Here is a 20,473-nt window from a genome sequence, read left to right as displayed (position 1 = left end):
GCTTGTACAAAAAGACTAAAGCTCAGCATGTTTAATTCTGAGGGTAATAAAACTCCTGAAAATGCATACTGGGTCTGTGATTGATTCCCTATGCATAGAAATCCATAAATCAAGACTAGATTTTAAATTAGGCAGGACTATCTGTGCCATACCATTGAAATTAAAGCAGGACACTCAGATCTCCTGTGCTTTGTGCAAGAGGACTGCACACAGAGAGCAAAAAGTATTGTTGTGTGACAGGCCCCTGTCAGCAGGATGACACCTTCTGGGCAGAGCTCCCCACATGCTCAGTAGGGAGATTTTGACCATGAGAAGATGGAAGAGAGGCAGAAAAAGCTCTCTTGCTTTTGCTCCTGTAGTCAGTCAGCCTTGCATTTCTTCCCCTGGGTAGTTTGTTCCCTTTTTGCAGGGAGCCTTTGTGTGCTCACATTCCTTTCACCCTCGGCAAAGCCTGGCACAGGCTGTACCCTTGCTGCTACACCTGCTGAACAAGAGGTGCACATCCCACTGGATACATGCTCCTTGCAAGGAAGAGCTGCTACTCTACACTTGCCCCTTACCTTTCCTCAGGAACAGCTTGGTCCATTTCCTCCAGCCTTCACCCCCAAAAGCAACACACTCCAGCCCTCACTTCCCAAGTGGTCTGAGCATCTGAAGGATGTTTCCTTCCTCTCCTTTTGCCTTGTTCCTACCTAGAAGCATACAGGGACTTTTCCCTATCCAAATACCTCTCTGTTCTCTCACTGACTCAAATTGCCAGCTTCCTGGGGAAGGAAGAGCAGATGGCCCAGCCCTCATGTCAGACATTTACCAAGGAAGGAGCTTCAAGGTCAGTAGAAAAGGCAATAAAAGACACATGGTGTCTTCAAGCTTCACAGCTCGTTTCTCAGTGTAAGTGTTAGCAGGAGTCATCTTTGATGTGGAGCAGAGCACAGGGGAGGAAAGCTGATCCCCAGAATGAGTCAGAGCACAAACTTTATGTATTTACCAAAAGACAAAAGGCCTAAAATGGGAGATCTTGTCCAAAAGGATTCTAGGCCTTGAGGAAGGCGGGTCACTAGGGAACTCCAGTGGAGTTCAATGAGAATGAAAACAGCAAGTTGAAGGCTGAACAGAAGGAATAGCATTAAAAAAAAAAAAAAGTGACTGGGTCAAAGAATAAAAGACAACCGAAGCATCCAACCATCATCCAACATTTATCCTACACAAACCCAGCAGCTTGCTAGGACAAGAGTTCAACCAGCCACAGGTTTGCAAGGTCAGTGAGTGGATGGTGCCTCTGTCAAAGGCCACCCTCTAGTGCCCGATGCTGGCATTTCTTTGGCATTTCAAACCTCTGTAATTTCTCCTGCTTTGAATGTTTTTTTTTCCTCTTCTAGTACAAAGGGACATTGCTCCCATGGGCAGCAGCTCTACATCTGCTCTTCTTGTGAGGTCTCAGTGCTGTGAGAGCCTCAGTATTCTCAGCCCAAGCAGCAAATCCTTAGCACCCATTCATTTGCTGGTCTAATATCAAATATGTCAGTTGAAGGCCTTGTATTTAAGGCAATTTTGCTTTGCAGTCCAAATTGAAAAAAAAATCAAACACTTTAAACACCAAGTGGAAAGGATTAAACATTTATTTACATACAGATACACATGTAAGCAATTTCTAAGTATAAAAAGGACATTACAAATAAACATGAAGCATCATACATTCATCATCCTGGTCATCCAAAACACATTCCTTTCTCAAGCCCACTGTACCAAACTTGACCACAAGAACTTAAAGAAGAGCCAAATGCTTCTGACAGTGAATGATTCACAGTTTGGTGATTTTCTAACACCTATACTGTCCCCAAAGACAGTACTACGCCAGTAACGAGATCAATGGTCTGACCAGCTGTAGTGCATTTTTTCCACTGAAATGGTTGTGCTTGATCAACAAAAACCACATCCTCTCCTCATCCTTCTGGCCACATGTCTAGGAATCAGAGTTCTTGCTAAAATTCTGTACATTGTGCTAAATTCACAATTGTTGGGGAAAAGACAACAGACTTTTGTGGGGAAAAACTCCAACACAGGAAATTCCTTTAATGCTGTGACTTCCCTGGCATGGAAATCACAAACAAAATGCTGCTGTTAGTGCTTAAGCAGATTTTTAAACTACAATTCAAACTATAGTTGATGGTATAAAACATACTTTGTTCACACTGTAAAAGAAATTACGTGCTTCAATGTTGATTTGATAGTAATCAAAGCTGAGGGTAATTCAGGTTTTCTCCTGAGGAAATGAAGATGCCTTTGTAGCATCTCTAAAAATTATCATAGCTTTCAGGAAAGAGGAAATGTTTTAGATTCAAAAGTCTAAAGGTAATGCAGAGCACGACAAACTTGTCAGTTAGATAACATTACAAAGGGAAACAAGCCAGTAAACATAAAATCAAAATGCCTACTCAAAGTATTAATGAATTCAAATGAGAACTGGGTGAGTCTTTCTGTATAGATCAAAGGCAGTTTGAAAAAAAATCTCATGATCTGCAAATTCACAGAACAGCCAAATATGTGCAGCAGAACAGAGTGAAGTGGAAATAAAAGAGCAGAAAGAGCCTTGTCCTATATTGACAGCTGAGTGACTGCAGCTGCTCCAGTCTCAGGGTTTTGGGGTTTTTTTCCTTTTGTAAACAGCTGTGGAGAATAAAATGGATGTGACATATCTGCAGTGCATCTTATTATGCTAAAAACTATGGCATATTTTAAACTACTTCCCTAATATCCAGAGATATACTTGTCACTCTAAATCAGCATAGTAACAAGCACTGGGCTTGCTCCATACTCTCATTAGAGGGCCTTTTCTCCACTAAAATGTTGGCTTCAGAAGTTAGTTTTTCCCCCTTCAGTGCTGGCTGTGTGTGAGGATGAATAGTAACCCTTTCTTCCCAACAGGCTGCAAGAGCTGAGGCAATGGTAGTGCCTGAAATCATAGCAGCTCTCTCCACCATAGACCAGATATTTTATTCCCCCTCTATTAAAATTTAAAAATGGCATTCCCTCTCCTCTGCTTGCCCTTCTGTAAAGATTCAGCTGCTGGGACACTGCAGGACACTACATTTACTACAGCTCTGTGCCAGTGACGCAACCCCGGCCCTCGGAGACATTCACAGCATCCCCCAGTGACAGCTCCTCCTCCACACTGCCCCAAGTCTCACTGGATGGAGAGCAGCACCCACCTACTCACTGGAGAGCAACTCATTTGCACCAAACTCCCATCAATCCTTAATGTCTGAATCTCTTGTATTGATCCTGTAAGAAGGGAAGTATTCCTTACAGGGTGTCCTGGCTGGAAAGGACTTACTGAGTTAGTAAGAAGCTTGAGGTGGCACAGAAGATGAGCCTCTGATGCTCTTCTTTCTAACTAAAGCAGGAGTCAGATCCAGTGGTTCATGCAATCAGATCATCCCTCCACAGTGCTTGAGGCATGAACAGTAACTAGAGAAGAGCAGATTCATTGATGAGAGGTATTAGAGGAATCAAGCTTTGAAAAGTGCCAAGGTTTGCATTCATATGACACCAGACACTCCCGAGCCCTTGACTGCTGCCCATGAAAACATTAGAATACTTTCAACATCCCCTCTGCCCCAGGGAACCATGCAAAGCTAAAACCATGACTGACACAGGTTTTGGCCATGTCATTTTTTGCCTGAGGACCAGGCATTCAGAAAATGCTCACCAGGGACACCACCACAGTGTACTCACAAATGTGCAGGTCCTTGAGAATGTTATCCCAAGATAAGCAGAAGTGGAAAAAGCAAAAGTGCAAATGTAAAGCTGGCATCTGTTTTTGAGTAATATTGTAGCACTAACCAGAGCTAAAATTATCGAGCTTACTGGAAAAGGATAACTGGTTCAAAAAATGTGGTCACATCCACCAAGTCCTAATTGCAAGTTATTAATGTGAAAAGAGAGACAATGTCCAAGTATTGTTAACCCAGCTCCTGTTCATCCAGACAGATAAGCTGAGCTGTTGACCCTGTCTGTGCTCTTAAAACCAGTCTAATTTTTCACTGACAATGTTTACAGTCAAAATTACACTCATTGCCATCTCATTTTCTGCTCTGTCTGGGTTATCTTCCCCCCGTTATTCCATTGACTCTATTTGAAGGAGCAAGCTTTAGAGATACAGGGTTTTTTTCTGGATATGTGGCTCCCACTCGGAAAGAAACAAACACCTGTGACTCACATGGCATAGTTTTTACTTCTGGTTTAAGTTACAGCTCACTTACATGAGGGGGAAGGTTGTGATGGCATCTGTGAGTGATGACAGCTGGTGCTCTATCCCAGCTGGATACGGTTTAGTACAGCAAAGGTGACTTTGGGTCAGGTGAGTGAAGTGGTGATCAGAGGGGTAAGTCAGAGCAAGGCAGCGTGCTGCTTTGGGAGCCCTGCATCATGGTGAGGATGACTACCCTGCTGTCTGCTTTCATAGCCAAGCTAAATCCTGAACTGAGGCAGATGTGAGATCAGTAACATTTATGGTACATTTAGCTACTGCTCAAGTGGATGATTGCATTTTAAAGACATCACCAGTTCCAGTTGAGGCTGCTCTGCTTAGGATGCACTACTTGCTTATAAGAAATCAAGCTATTGTTTCCCCACCATTCATCATCATAAGACAAGACTGTCCTTCAAAATGATGATCCTTTGCTGCTTGCCAATAGCAGCTACAATTCTTACCCACAGCAACAAGAAGACAGAACTGATGCAAGGAAAAAGGGTGATGTCAAACCCCAAACTTGTTGAGATAACAAAGTTTATAAAAAGAGGAAGAAAAGGTTTTGATTTAACTGGGTTTTCGCTACTAGAATTGATTAGTTATTTCCTTTGGCTCCAGAGGGTCCTCTGGTGAGCCCTTATGTACAGAGACATTTTTAAAAGGATGAAGAGTTTCCATAATTGCTCACTGGGAATTCACAAAGTATCCTCTAGAAACACCTTTTTCTAACTGAATTAATTCAAAAAGGACTTTGTTGGTAGGAGCCAAACACATGAGGATACTGGGTGCTTTGACTCTAAAAGTAAAAGAATGCAGAATTTCTGACTAAATTTCAAAGCAAACCCTTACGAAAGCCCAGAGCAATTAATATCGAATCCATAGATGCAATTTTAAAAGAGGATGGTATGGAGAAAATCCTGAGCATGTGGAACCATCACTTTACTTGCATTTTCTACTCCAGAGTCATCATTCCCTTGCACAAAGGGCTGTAGCATTCATTCTGCCCCACAGCCAGGAGAGGGTTTCTGTGACAGTGTCTCCAACCATATCTGACCCCGATAGCACCACAGGTTCCTAAAGGGCAGCATATCCTGCATGTTTGCTCAGCCTACTTTAATAGCTGGAGAACTTCACCTATTTTCCAACTGAATTCAGCCTCTGACCGCAGGAATCATGCCAGCTCAACATTTCAGCCTGATTTACAGACAGTCCTTCATACTGAAAAGAGAAGACAAGTGGAAAAGCACTTGAACAAACAGTGGTCCTTAGGGATAACAAACAAGGCAAAACCCAGCGGATTTGACTCTAACTAATTGCATCCCTTGTCAGCAAAAGCTCTGGAAAGCCTGTTGTCCCATGTGCGTGCCCCCACCGTGCTTCTGCCATCATTAACTTTGACTTTCCCTCTTTTCAAATCACTGTCTCCTGTGTCAGCCTCAGTCTGCTGCTGTTATTACTGGTGCTGAAGGAATTGGATAGCCATTAACTGCTAAACCTAGACTAGCGGGAGCCAACTGTTACCAATACAGCCATTTCCAAAAAATCACAAACAGCACCAGCAGGCTGACAGATATTAAGGGCTGTTTCACGTGCTCCACAGCAAAGAGCAAAGTATTGCCTGACAATTTGTCATGTGTGGTTTTCATTAAATAATGATCACAGGGCCATTTAGCATTCAGCACAAACACGTATCTGACTACACGCTCAAGCAGCTTACCTGGAGGTCAAATCAAGACTTCAGGGTTCCAGGTAGGAAGAGGCACCCAGCACACTCTTTCATTACAGAGCTCCTAATTTCACTTTTTCCATCTTATTTCTTTGACCTGAAGAGTTTTTTTTATTTGAGTTTTTTCCCCTTTCATGGGGGAACACAAGTATGGACAGAAAGGAGTCATGGCTTGTCACAGCAAACTCTCGGTGTCAACACCCAATGCAAAACTTCACAGCGAGTACTTCACACCCATGATCTGAAACACTGAATGTTTGGTGGTTTACTCAAGATCAGCCTGACTGAATCAGTGACTCCCACTGGAAATCAGAGTTTAGACCATCCAGTTTTCAGAGATGCTCTTACTAATCTCTGCAAACAGGCTTGCTAGATTAAGCAAACATCTGCTGATCATCCAGTATTGGCTTCTGTTTGGACATAATCATTGTGCTAAAAATGTCAAGAAAGGGCCTCATCACAGGACTACAACAAAAATTAACATTCAGCCAGAAATAAGATTACTCCATGGCTGTGAATATATCACCATCATCAAAACACATTCAAATCCAGCAACCACACTAAAAGCTTGGCTCTCATGATAGTAGAGAACATTCCCAGTCAAATTTGGCCCCATTATATCAATTCTGCATGGGTTTTTGATACTTTATCCAGCAAGCATCACAAGGCTTTTACTGACAGTTCTCTCAAAAATCTAGAAAAGTGTTCAGTTGGAGAGCTGATTATCATATAATTGGAATTTGTACTTATTTTATGTCTTTTTATTTTTCAAGACTCTGCAGTTGATAAAGTTCCTCTTCCAGCTGGGAAGCCTTCAGCAGTAGATCAGACTGTAGAAGAGAAGATAAGCCCTCAGTGCTACAAGGAAAGTTTGGCTGTATGCACTACAGAGATATTCAGAGGTGTACAAAACTACAGCTTTGGTTTATGACCTTGTAAAAATTGCACATACCACCATTGTTTCCTTTCAACTTTTTAAGTCTCCACAGAATAAACACTGAAAGAAATCAGTTCAAATTTGACTGGAGAAGTCAGGTAATTCACTTGAACATCAGCCCAACCACAGCACTCCACCCGCCACAAAAGCACATCACTGTCTGGAGATGGAGTCCTTACACAAAGATTCCCTAGCAATAAAAAGAACCAGTGCTTTGAGGTTGCTAGTAGGCAGCTAGTCTCCAAAACAGTCACCTACAGTTTAGGAAAGCACTGGGAAAAGATTTAGGCTTCTAGAAATCTCAAAGTAAATATCCAAGAAAATAAAGTTAGCAGTTTCTGCTATTTGACCAGCTCAGTTTGTTCAGTCATGTTGATGCATCAGAGTTCCACTTCCAGAAGTGATGCAAGGAGCACTTTAAAATGCATTTATAGTACACTTGGCAGGGATGAAGAATACCTGCCCAGCTTTGATCTTTTTGGAAACCAGGCTGAGTAACCCATGGGTTTTTTATTGGGCAGTCTCCTTCCTCCCTGATTAAGCTGATCAAAGAGCCCTGCCCTATTTGTTATCAATTATGTGCTGACATGTCCAGCTTTGGGGAGTAAGGGCTACTACAAATTAAATACACGTGGTATTGATTTTTAACTTGAGTGCTACCTGCCATGGAACACCCTGAGACCAGCTCTAGAGAACTACTTAAGAGCTGTGCAGAATCAGCTGTCTTGCAGTTGGGTGCTCCTCACAAGCTCAAATTAAGCTGCATTTGGTGATTTAGGGAATGCTCAAGAAGAAAGATACTGCTCTTCAGCATAGGCTGTATCACATGGTCCAGCACAGCAGAAGCCACCAAGTCCCACACATTTCCAAATCCTCCAGATTACAACATGAGCAGAGACTGAAAAGAACCAGAGCAGAGCAGCAGCTGACATGTTCCCCAACTTCTCACACTTACAGAAGCTCTTTGCTAAATGTTACCTAAATGACAAACTTCATACCACAACTTCTACATCTTCCTTTTACCACTAGTCATGAAAATGACCTAAAAATAGCAAGAAAATATTAAAAATGGCCATATGACAAACCAATCCCCCCTCTCTCTGACACAGTCAACTCCCCGTTACATATCAAAGGCACAATATGATACAACCCAAAGAAATCTTTCCAGGAAACAAAAAAAGCATTTCAAAATGCCTCTTTTTTTCAATTGCTATTTTTTTTTTCAAGATGTACTTACTGGCAGCTTTTTATGTCAATATAAAAGCTCTGTTATAATCTTCAGTAAAAGCCAAATAATATTAAATTGATTACCTCTAAATCGCAGCATATCATAGCCATGTAATTGCCAGGAGAGATTTATCCAGATTAGCTAAACTGAACTCAAACTCCTAAATATAATTGTTTATGTGCACATTCACTATCTTCTGATTTCGCTTCCATGCCAACGTGTAAATTTCCAATGCGTTGTATGGCACTAGAGGTGGAGTAACATCACAAACTCCAGGGTGCTTCCATTTCAGGGGTTCTGCAGGAAGAAGTTGCCTAAACAGTTACATGTACCAGAGTTTGGGATTAAGGGTGCAAGCATCAGGTAAACAGAATGACTCTACAGCCCTGAACCTATAAGCTACCCTAGCAGAGAGACTAGATGCCAAGAAGAGACCTTCAAGAGCATCTTTGAGAGCAGTTCCACATGGTGAGAGCTGGATGGGTCAGACATGGAATGACACCACTTGCAACCCAGTGCTATTCCCACTTACCGTCAAACCCTCTGCAGATTTGTACTCCTGCCTGTCAACAAGAGCTGTATCTACAAGCTTTGTTTTTCAGCTGGACACATTGCAGATTGCCAGTTCACACCGTGCTTCCTTTGAAGCCTTATACACAATCCATACACGCACAAGACTTTGGTCATGTCTGGTGCACTTTTGCCAAGTCCACCAATAATCTTTCCCAAGGCTAACTTTTTACATCAGGACATGACTAAGTAGAGGAGGAATGGTTAATTTATTTATTTATTTATTTTTATTTCTGGAAAGTCTTTTTATCCTTTGTTGGATATCAAAGAAGCACACAGTCCTTTCCCACTATGTTCAGGCCTAGAAAAAGAGGTAATGACATTTTTTTTATTTTTATGAACAGTGCTAATTAGTGTTTTTTCCTAACCAGTCTAAGTTACACATTCAGAAGACAGTAATGTGGTAAGACTACATTTGGCCTATGGAATATTTGCTGAACTGCTAGCACCAAAGGGAGCAACTGAGCTGTATCCATGTCTTCTTCAATCTTGAAAATGTTGCTGTCTGTAACTTTGTTTCTTCCACGTTCATGAAAGTGCCGGTAGATGAGAGACATAACACTATTTCAAACACCAGAGTCCTCCGTGAGGACGCAGGGGCAGACGTTATGTACACGTCCTAAGAGCTTGCTCGCTGACAGCCCAGGAGATCGCCAGTGTAGTCCAAAGTCAGTGTTCATTGCTGCTTTTTTTCTTACTTTGTTTTACTTTAAAAAGGATCAAAACACATTGTTCTGCAAGAGAGATTTTGATCTCTTCAGTATCTTCAAGAAAGGCTGGTCTACTCTCCCCCAGAAGGAAACAAAACAGCTCCTGTTCTGCATTACATGAAGCACTTGTGCTTCATGTAACTCTTCCTTTTCTGACTTGCTCCACAGACTGCAAGAAAAATGAAATTTAAACCCTGTTGTATTCTGCTACATTGCCATGCAGCTGGAGCCATCAGCCTGCCATGTTTCCAGGACTGTAACCTGACTCTGAGTAAACCAGATGGGTCAGATTGGCAGGAATTCCTTCAAGTAGATAAATCCCAGCATAGGAAAAAAAAAAAAAATCCACTTGGCGCATGGCAGAAGGGGCAATCACAAGCCAGCTCTTTAATTAAAATTACAGCAAGTCAAGTAGCTGATACTTTTCCCCTCTCCTGGTAAGGGGGATGAGACATTGTTCACAAGGGTGTTCTGTCGTGCCTCGCTGATCAACCGGCAGGCCAAGTCCAGGAAGAGTTTTTCCACATTATCCGATTCTTTTGCTGACGTTTCCAGATAGTACATGTCCTGTGCTTCAGAAAACTCTGCAGCTCTTTGCTGGGAGACTTCCCTCTTATCAGCTAAATCAATCTTATTACCTGCATTGATAAAATATTTTAGAAAAGGAGTTAATTTGATTTCAAAACCAAGAGAAACTGAGGTCTATAAAGGATAAATAAGAGTTTGGTTCAATATATGTATGGACAGTGGTTTGGATATGAAACTCCCAGTGCTTGCTTTCCCCTCTAAATAATGGATTCCCTGAAACACCCAAGTCCACTTAATATCAGCTCATTTAATGAAATATGCCCTGTGAGCATCCAAGTCAGTTTGCTTTAATTTAGTACCAGTGCATCTGTTTGCTGCTATCAACCAACATTAAAGGATTTCCATTCTAGCATCTATTGAAAATTCTCCTGTGCTTGCTCTGAGGAGCACTTAAAATGTCAATTATAGCATATGAGACACTAAATGTGATATTCATCATGTTGTTACAACCTTTTAAAAAAGCCTGGCATGGAAGGAAGCTTCCCTACTTCAATATTCCAGTATAGGATTTGGCTGTGCAGGCTGGAAGATGGATGGGCTTGGAGGGCACTTGCACAGCAAGGCGGGGTGAGAAACCAACCCCTTGGTTCAGAGAGATCTGTTTAGCAGAGAGTTGATTAAAGCTTCAAGCAAGCATCTGATATGATTATACCCTATTGCTGGCCACTTAACTTCAAACATGGTGTTTCTGCCATAAATTAATCTCACAGCAAAGGTAACAGACCAGGACCTGCAATAACAGGCAGCTCTGCCCCCGGACTTAGCAGGCTCAGGAGGAAACATCTCCTGGCCCCACTCCTACCAGCAATTTTGTGAGAGTTCGTGGGAAAAGGTGGTGTTTCCATTGGCAAGCCTTGTCTCATTGCCTTCCCCTTATCCAAGAGGGATCCAAGGAGATCCAAGATGTCTTTCTTTCCCAGTAAAGCAGTGTCTTGGACCCACTGCATGCACTGAAGTTACCCTTCTAAACAGACTATCACTCAACAGAAGTGATTTATGGGTGTCACCATCTTCGAAGTGTGCGTTATGACTAAAATATGATTTATATGTTGTGCTGTAGATGCTAGCAATTAGCTTAATGTTCACTGAAAATTTTAATATACATTTGTTAGTCACTTATTAATTATTTGTACTAATTTGTATTAATCATTTGTACCCAGGCCATACTCAAGGAGTATGAGTTTCTTGTATGGAAGCTCTATAAAACCGACAGCTCACTTGAAGTAGCACTGGGGCATATAAAACTCAAAAGATTTTTTTTTAAATACACTTTTAGACACTTCTTACAATGACCTAGATTTTTTCATTTAAATAGCAAACTATTAAAGGTCACACTGTAGCAGGAAACTTCTTAGCTTTCTCCAAGTTATTTTTCCACTGTTCTTTATATATTCTTGGACCTTTAAAAGCCAAGTCCCAACTATCAGATGCTGAAAGCAGAGCATGGAAAAGCACTGGTAGGCAAAATAACCTTCCCCTTGCTTGTAGCAGACAGATGGCCTGAGGTCTGTTTTGCCTTGAGTTGAAGCTCTATAGATTAATATAACATTCAGTTATTTATTTTTAGTTTCCCTAAAACCCATGCAAGAACATCCAGTTTTCCAGCTCTGCCCCACCTATGAATGCTATGATCCACACAACCATCACGTCCTGATGTGGTTCACAGATCCTTACCACTTAAGCCAAGACTGGTTGTTCCATACCTATGGGCTATAGCAACCTGCAGACATCACCAGCTCGAGCAGATCCTCACATATTTGTAGAGATCTGATCCTGGAGTCACAAGGGGAACTGCTCTATTCTTAGCTCAGTGATAGCTGCACCATCTACACTTCAGTCCTTTATGGGACCAACTGGTGGTCCCATCCCCCTCTGCAGGCAGTAGCCTTAGACCCAGAACAGGACCACACTTTAAGAAGTGGCCATGGCATCCTGAACACCACTATCAGCATCCTGGGGTTATTTACAGAAGGAACGCTCCAAGCACTGGGTTCAAGGCCGCACACTGTGCCCACTGCAGCTACAACCGGTTGGCAACAAGATCCAGCGCACCAGTCCAAGCACCCTGCACCACCAGGGGACAGAGATGCCAGGTCTTCCTCCTGCTAACATCTCCACCTGCCCCCCACGCCAGGCACGCACAGCTCGCCCCCTCGCACACCTCCTGGTGGTGAGGGGCCGTGGTGCTTACCCACGAGCACGGTGATGACCTTGTTGCTGGCATACTGCTCGATTTCCCGCAGCCACTCGGGCAGGCAGCGGAAGGACTCCTCGCAGGTGATGTCATAGGTCAGGATGAGCGCGTTGGCGCTGCGATAGTAACTCTGCGTGATGGACCGGAACCGCTCCTGGCCTGCCGTGTCCCAGATCTGCAGCTTTTGCCATGGCAAGGAAGGGCAGCAAAAGGCAAAAGAAAAAGTTAATTACATTTTTTTTATTTGATAGCAGCACCATTTTGACCTAAAAAAATCCCCTTCAGGGCAAAACCAATCCTGGGAAAGCACTTAGCTCTTCTCCCTTCAGCTTCCCTTCCCCCAGCATTATTTGTTTCTGTTCCTGCACTTGTGGATTGAAATGCAAGGCACAAAGTCAGCTGGCACTGAGGCCGACAGCCCCGGATGCTGCAGGTCTGTCAGCTTCCATGCAACTTCTAGCATCTCCCTCTGCAGAGGGCAGAACTGCCAGCCTGGAGGGGCTAGAGGGAGAAAGTCACTTCTCCCACCCCTGAAGTCCAACAACAGCAGCTTCCATTCCCAAGAAGGAATAGGAATGCCTCTCCTCTAGCCCACAGATCTGGTTACAGTTATCCAGAGACAATGCAGTGATGGGTGGAAAGCACAGGACTGAACAAGGAGCTCAGCTGAAGGCTTATCTAAGGTTGGTAACACATTTCCTCTCTACAACTTCAGCCATCTCATCCAGCTGCTCACTGTTTGCCTTCCCAACATGTAGAATTGGCTGACATGTCCTTAACTACATCAAAGAATCCTAAAATGGTTTGGGTTCCAGCCCCCCAGCCATGGGCAGAACACCTTCCACTAGACCAGATTGTTCAAAGCCTCATCCAGCCTGGCCTTGAACACTTCCAGGGATGGGGCATCCACAGCTTCTCTGGACAGCCTGTTCCTGTGTCTCACCACCATCAAAGAACTCATGAATTTTTGCCAAACCCTCTGGATCCACAAAGACAACATATATTTCCCAATACAAACTAGACTTATACTGGTTTTATATTTTAACCATCTGATAGTTTTTGGTGGGTCACCAAAACCTCAATTCTTCAAAAAGGAAGTCCAAGAAACAAACACCCATGATTAACATAATTTCAAGATAAAAGATTATTTCTCTGCTTCAGCTTTTATTTTTTTAAAGGACCTCTCCCTGGAATTAAATATGTGGAAGGATGATTTCTAGCCAAAATCCTGTGTACTTTGGGAAGAAAAAGGTAAAGTATTTAAGATTTTTTCCATATATTCAGCAGCCTGTACAGAGAAAAACTTATTCTTGCCCAGTTCCAAAGCTGAGCTATGCCAGCCAATCGTCATAAATATGTTAGTTTGAAATGAGAGCCCTCAGTAGCAGCTTTTAGATGTGGGGTATAATTTTGAAAAAAAAGCCCACTTTTTTTTTGCAGAGAAAGTAATTGTGGCTGGCTCACAGCTCCTGGGCACCTTTGTGCTTTTAATCTCTTGGCATAGTTGTACTTAAATGGCTGAATCTGGTATCTGTAAAGTGACACACAAAACCGTAAGTGAAATTACTTGCACATGAAAACCAGATAATGAATGAGTCCTCCTTAAAACAAACCAGCCTCCAAACTCTGGCAGATGGAAAGATACAGATAATTCTGTTGTTACTCAGCTGTCTCCCGGGAAAAACATTTAATCACTGTCTACTGGCTAACTCCAGCCTATATATGCTCTGCCTTTACTGAGATGACCTCTAAATTGATAAAAATTTGATGTGAATGTGTTCTTCCATTGCTTTAACCTAAGACATTGAAAGCAGAAGAGATTGTGCTGGGGAGAGCAGACATGAGTCCACCTGTGAGCTGGGTGCAGAAGACAGGGAAGAGCCCCCAGTCTTACAGTCACTGATAAACTCTTCCTGCACACAAAATACCCATCTCACACTTTCCCTCACTGGTCATTTCCATCAAATAAAATATTTCACAGCACTTATTTTATTTGTACAGTATTTTTTCCCCTAGAATAAGCAAAGACAGTGTCTGACTCAGCCTGAAGAAAATCTAGATGTTTATTTTTCTTGGTGTCAGCCGATGCTTCCTGCCCTCCCAACACTTGCACACACATTTAACTTTCCACTAATGAGATCACTGTCCATATAGCACAGCCCCCTGCTTGCAGCACTGATGGTGCTTAGCTTTGACCAGCACAGTAACTGCTATCTGCTTTGCTTCAATTTGTGGGCCCTCTTGGTACAAGTGCTGTGCACATTCTTGGAGTTTATTAGAAGAAGCCAGGCAGATCAAAATCCCCCACAACTGCACAGTGCTCTCTCAGCTCATTGGGCAGTCAGCTTTGGTAGCTGCTCATATCTGGAGGAGCTGGCACACAGCTTTCATACTAGGAAGTTCCTCTCCACTGACTGTATAATGCTGTTTTGAAAGCTGGAAAGTATTTTTCCCCAGAAATCCATAATTTATTTTCAAGTCTGAAAACTTTTTTGGTAAACAGCTCTGCTCCCTCATTCTGGATCGCAGCAGACATGCAGGGGAGGCTGCCCAGAACAGAGGCAAGAGTCATGGCTTGGGCAGTGGTAAATGAGCTGACAGCCAGAGCAGCTCTGCTCTGACTCCTTTCTGCTTTTCCCTCTCATTAAATGTTTATTCTCACAAGCACTGCTTACTCAAAAAGTTTCAGCTACAAGACCACTGAAAGAAATCTGTTTGCCTTCCAGACTCCAGAAGGCTCATTCCAGTGCCCAGATGTATCATACTAAGCTCCTATTAAGTCTTGGTCACTGAAACTGAGCTCCAGCAACTCCAATTTACAGCACTGGCAGGGGCAGGACAGGGACTTTAGGAACCCAGTATTTGCCATGCGAACTATAGCTGATACACCAGCTAGCACTTGCTGAGGCTCTGTGACACACAATCCTGCCCCAAGGTGATTCAGAGAGGACACTTGTGCATTCATCAGACATCTGCAGGGCAGCAGGGACTTTTCATGTAGCTTTTCATCCATGCCCCTGGGACAGCCCACACTGACACAACTACTGCCAATACTCTCTGAGGAACTCTGCACCCTCAGTCCAAATTAGTCTTAAAACAGGATTATATCACAGGAGCAACACTTCAAACACAGACAAATCCTTAGGGCAAGTTCACCAGTACAAACCCCAGACCTCATGTACAAGTGATGTTCTTAAGGCTCCAGCCAGATGCTTGAAAAGGAGAGATATCTGAAGTAGATAGGATTCATGTCCTCCAGGACTTCCTTTCTGCCTCTAATGATCAAGACAGTCTTGAGACTGCTGGTTTAAACTATGTATATAAGGGAAAAGAATGAATTCCACCTCCAGTGCAGTGATTAAGCCATTTACCAGCTCAGATCCTCTGAGTTGCTTCACTGGAACTGGGTTTGGCTGAGAGAAACATCTCTGCTGTCTATGAGCTTGGGACAAGCAGCATTCATGTCCTGGCCAGCCCTGCTAATCACAACCACCAAGCTGAGCACCAGCACTGCAGGGGCTACACGTGATCCTCACTGCTTCCCTGCCTGCTGCTCTGACCCACCTGCACAGCCATGTGCTGAGTATCAACTTGGTCTTTACCCAGTGAGGGATTTCTACATCTTGTCCTTCACCTCCTCAGGTGGGAAGGTCTCCTGGTGACACACCACCACTTCCCATAGGTTTGTAAGCTCCTCATTCAGCAGAGTGGCAGCCTGCTGATGTGACCATGGCTCTTAAAATATGTCCTAAACTTAGCAACACAACACCCCATTTTCTTCTTAAAAACCCTCTGTGGTGCTGTGTTACAGGTTAAAAAAAAAACCAGGGCTGAAAAACTGCCCAAGGGCACTGTTTCCATCCCATTACTTACACAAGCCTAAAAAACAGGTCTCAATGGCACACCCAGCCACTGTCACACTGGTGCCACTCTCACATTGGGTTTGATATAGGCAGCAAGGGGAAAACTGCTGGTTTTCACTTTGATACCCCTGAATTTCATGCAGGCAGAGTAAATCCAGGAGCAGCTCAGGGACCGTGGACACCTTGATATTAGAGGCTCAAACAACCATACTCTTCTCTCATCTCAGACACCACAGCAGTTCAAGTGAAACCTCTTCTAATGAACAAAGTGGTAGCAGCCAACACTTCTGGGCTCTGGAACCCAACCATGGATCCCATTAAAGCATGAGATTGGTCCCCAGTGTGTTTTGGCCCAGGCAAAGTAGTCCTCTGCCAAGTGATGCTCAGGCTCAGTTTGGGAATTAGCTCAGGACAAGGACAGTTTCCCAGCAGTGGTTTGATTGCAACCACCCTATTTTAGAGGGTGAAAGAGTTAAAAATATGGAGAACTTTGCCCTTTGCAGCTCAACCTGTTGGCTGAAACACAAGTACTGTAATCATCTCTGCTTCTCCCAAATCCATAACTTGGCAGAAGTGGAAGATGAGCCTTTGTTGTGCAGAACCATACAAGAAGCCTGTTCTCCCCAATGGCCATCTTGGAGCTCACAGGAGAAGACTTTCCTCAAGCACAGCCCAGTTTCTGCCTACCAGAAACACAGTGAGCAGATGCTGCACTGAAACACTTCGGGCTTCCTCACCTCCAGCCAGGCATGACCTTACCGTGTCCTAAGCAAGGACAAGAGCTTTGCAAGATCTCCCTGTTCCATTTTCTCCCCTCCAGTAGGTTCACTGTTACAATCCTGATGGTAATGGTGGAGAGGGGCATACAGATTGTTAGACCCTGCATTGCCTAAGCCACGTCAGACAGTTCTGCACTTCCTTGAGTGTCTTCCAGCAGTGGAAAGGCTGCAGCAAGAAACCTCGCCTCTAGTACTGCCACATGAATTTACACTTAAAGTCATCAGGCTCCTACCTTTACTTTTTCACCGTTTATCTCCACAGTTTTAATCATAAAGTCAACCCCAATCGTGGCTCCTTGCCCTGGTGGGAAAAGCCCCTGGAAGAAAACAAGAGTTTGATTAAACTTATTTCTACAGCAAGACAAAACTCTCACTGGGTGTCAATCCTCACCCTTTTCCATCTTCAAAACTATTCATCCGTTGTCCCCTTCCCATGACACTTATTTCCATCACACTTAGAGTGTGACATTTCCCCAGCATGAAGGTTACCATAAATTCAACCCTGTTGTGTTTTCCCTGCCTAATACACCCCTAGTTATGCAGCAAGTCATTGACTTCAGAGGTAAGAACACAGGAAAAGAAGGAAAAAAGAGAGAGGAAAAGCCCTTCTACTTCTGTGCAGTTGGAAGAGGCAGGGGAAGGGTGAGGACCTTCCCAATGCACTGAAAGACGTGTGAACATCTGTGTGGGATGAGATGCTTTTGCAACCTCCACAGCACTTTCTCCCTCTTCCCTCCACAGCACCCCATGGCACCGACAGGCATTTCTGGCAGCTCTCAACAACAGGGTCAATCTCTGCACAGCATCTCAGGAGAGAAGCACAGAGCCAGCCATCACCAGTGCCACAGTCATGGCAAGGGACAGCACAATGCTGGTGGTATTTGATTGCAGCACCATCAGAAAGGAGCAGCAGCAAACGAAATGAGAGTTGGTAGACCAGAAATCAAAAACTCCAAGTCATGCTGATTTTGGGGCACATCTACCCCCTACAGCAGCTGTGCTACCAAATAAGCAGCAGAAGTGGCCAAAGATTTTTGCTGTTAACCTTTTGGGTTTGACTAGCTTTAGTGCCACTGACTGCCACATGTTTTTGGAGAGCATCTAAAATCACTATAGCTTTAAAACTAAAATTAACAGTGAAGGAGAAAATTGCTGACAATTCCTAGTGGAGAGTGCAACCAAAACCCTGCAACTTGTGCTTTATGATGCATCATGTAAAGCCTTCCCTTCCCCTAGATCACAGAAGCATGGTCTTTTCCCTGCTATTCTGCCACAAAAAAAAAGACATTGGACTGACAGCTCAGGACCCAGATTATCTATTTACTAATGGCAAGTAACAGGGAGAACTCTGTGCAGCAAAGGCTGGGGAGACCAGGCAATTTGTTGGTCCATTGTACTGGTCCAGAATACCACCAAAATAGGAAGAGTTGTCCCAGTGGCTTTCAGAGGGGACTTTCCACCTTCAGAGACGAATGAGCTTTCTCCAACACAAAATCCAGAACAGGGCCAGGTACAGCATTAGACACAGAAGTGCTGCTTGTGCCAGTATGTCACTGTATGTGATGAATGCACCAAGGGTGTGAACAACAAAATGCTTCGGACCTGCGATGCTGGCAGAGCTCTCAGTGTAGAGCCACAGGCTCCATGCTCCCATCCCTGTGCTGTCCCCATCCCAACATTCCACAACCCAAGAGGTGGCCAACCTTACCTGAGTGAAGCGACGGACTAAGCAGGTCTTCCCCACACCGGCGTTGCCGATTAAAACAATTTTGAAGAGGAAATCATAATCTTCCATACTCATTTACGCAGCTGCAAGAGAGACAGAGAGCATACCACTGTGTGAACCAAGTCAGTGGGAACATGCCCTTTTATCCCTGCTGAACTTTATTACTCCAAATATTCAGAACAAAGGTCTCTTGGCACACACGTGGCTCCTCAGATAAGGGAGAAGAGCACTTTTCACTCTGAGCCGGGGCATCCACATAGTCAAAGTCAGCTGCAGTGAAACCTTGGCGCCATTTTGGTTCTCACCTGGCTGCCAACAAATTAGAGATGCTGGTTGTCAGCTTTCCAAGCAGTGCTCCACAAACCTGAGACAGTGATTCCCAGATGTTCCCAAATGTTTGTTTTGCTTTTAACTACACCAGCTCCAAAGGACAGCATGGACTTTGTCACACTTTCTGAGGATCATGTAATTTACTCCTGTTAGGGAAATATCCCAAACCTCACCATGAGCTCCTCCAGGAGCACACTGGGTGCACACAGAGCAGGGATTGGGCACACATGAGGGCAGAACAGGTAAGGGACTTCATTTTTAAGCAAAAGCAGCAGTGTTTGCCTTAAAAACAGGAAGAGTTCATGTGCTAAAAGTGTATGAAAAGTGGGGCAATAGTTTAGCTGAAGTACAAGAGGTTTTTAGAAGAGAAGAAATAATGGACACTAATATAAATATTACACTATGATAATTTTCTTTAGTTTTGTGAGGAATATTTAGATTTCTCAAATGGGAAGTGAACAGAGAGGCGCTTAGGAACTATCCAGCATACTCCATGCCCAAATCCAAGCTCCTTGGCAGGATGCAGAGAGTGATATTTCAGCAATGTCACAGGAGATGGGCAGGGCTGCCTGCATGGGGGAAGACCCACACAGCTTCCTACACCACTCACAGCACAGGGAGGACCAAAAAGACAAATGCAGAGTTTGCTGCAGCTGAGCAAGTCATGAGGGATGAGCATCCACGCTTCCATCTCCAGTGCTCCCAAGGGTGCTGCCAACACTGTGCCAGAGAAGGGGTCTGTAACCTTCCAGGAAAGCAACAACAGCCAGAAGAGATTCAGCTGGAGACTTTAGGCAGAAAGAAAAACTCAGAGACAAGGGAGCAGAAGGGCAGTGTCCAAACCCAGCTACATCCAGGAGGATCCAGCTATTACACATGGCACCAAAGACCTGTCCTCAAGAGATCAGAAAAGAGACAGATTTACATGCCATCAGTTTGGATACCATCTAAGGCAAAACCAAAACATCAGTACCTAACCCACCAGTACCTATAGACTAGGTAAAGAGTGAGGTGATAGAGTCAAAGACGGTAAGTGCAGCAGAAATATGGGGCAGATAGGTGGGGAATGGGGGGAAAAAATGTATTATGAAAGTCCTATCCTCAGTAAATCCCCAGATAACTTAGAGGATTTTTACAGAGCTGATGAAGGGAGCAAATGCAGCCTGGGTGAAACCAGCTTCTCACGCTCAGTCTAAAGCCAGGGTGCTGTCTCCCAGTGCCTTCAGAGGTCCTCCTTTGGAGGGTTCACTACAACACACACCAGAAGGCTCCAGCTACAGTCCCACCAAACAGCTGTGATAGGCTTATAGTCAAGCAACCAGAGAACACAAGATAAAGCTGAGACAGTCTGTTTCTGCCTGGCAGGGCACATTGAAACAGCTCTCCAAGCACCACCAAGAGTCTGGTGGATCTGAGGGCAAAAGAGGTAGAAGACTGACTCAGCTGCTTCACATCTATGTGGCCCTTGGCCTTTCCAACAGCCTGAAAAAAGGGTAACCACACCAGTTAGTGACTAATGAGCTGCATCACATCAGCAGGTGATTAGTAGGAACACGGCTGAGTCACTGCA

The 20,473-nt window shown here is 44.0% G+C and overlaps 1 protein-coding gene across 2 annotated transcripts in view; it reads right to left on the bottom strand.

The window, feature by feature from the left end:
• Positions 1 to 1,601: 1,601 nt before the first annotated feature.
• RAB30 (RAB30, member RAS oncogene family) overlaps positions 1,602 to 20,473 on the bottom strand; it is a 48,678-nt gene continuing 29,806 nt past the window's right edge. The window contains exons 2-6 of one of the 2 annotated variants that reach the window (XR_005603383.1): positions 18,556 to 18,656; positions 17,081 to 17,164; positions 12,203 to 12,386; positions 3,335 to 10,061; positions 1,602 to 2,667 (exon numbers count right to left, since the gene is read on the bottom strand). Coding sequence is in view for 1 of the 2 variants with exons in the window: in XM_039562788.1 (XP_039418722.1) it covers positions 9,811 to 10,061; positions 12,203 to 12,386; positions 17,081 to 17,164; positions 18,556 to 18,648 (612 nt within the window). In the remaining variant the exon portion in view is untranslated. Of the gene's footprint in view, positions 10,062 to 12,202; positions 12,387 to 17,080; positions 17,165 to 18,555; positions 18,657 to 20,473 lie in introns of both variants that reach the window. The other variant, XM_039562788.1, reaches the window with a different exon arrangement.

Source organism: Corvus cornix, chromosome 1 (assembly GCF_000738735.6).
Source record: "Corvus cornix cornix isolate S_Up_H32 chromosome 1, ASM73873v5, whole genome shotgun sequence".
NCBI lineage: Eukaryota > Metazoa > Chordata > Aves > Passeriformes > Corvidae > Corvus > Corvus cornix.
This window is presented reverse-complemented; position numbering and strand designations above follow the sequence as displayed.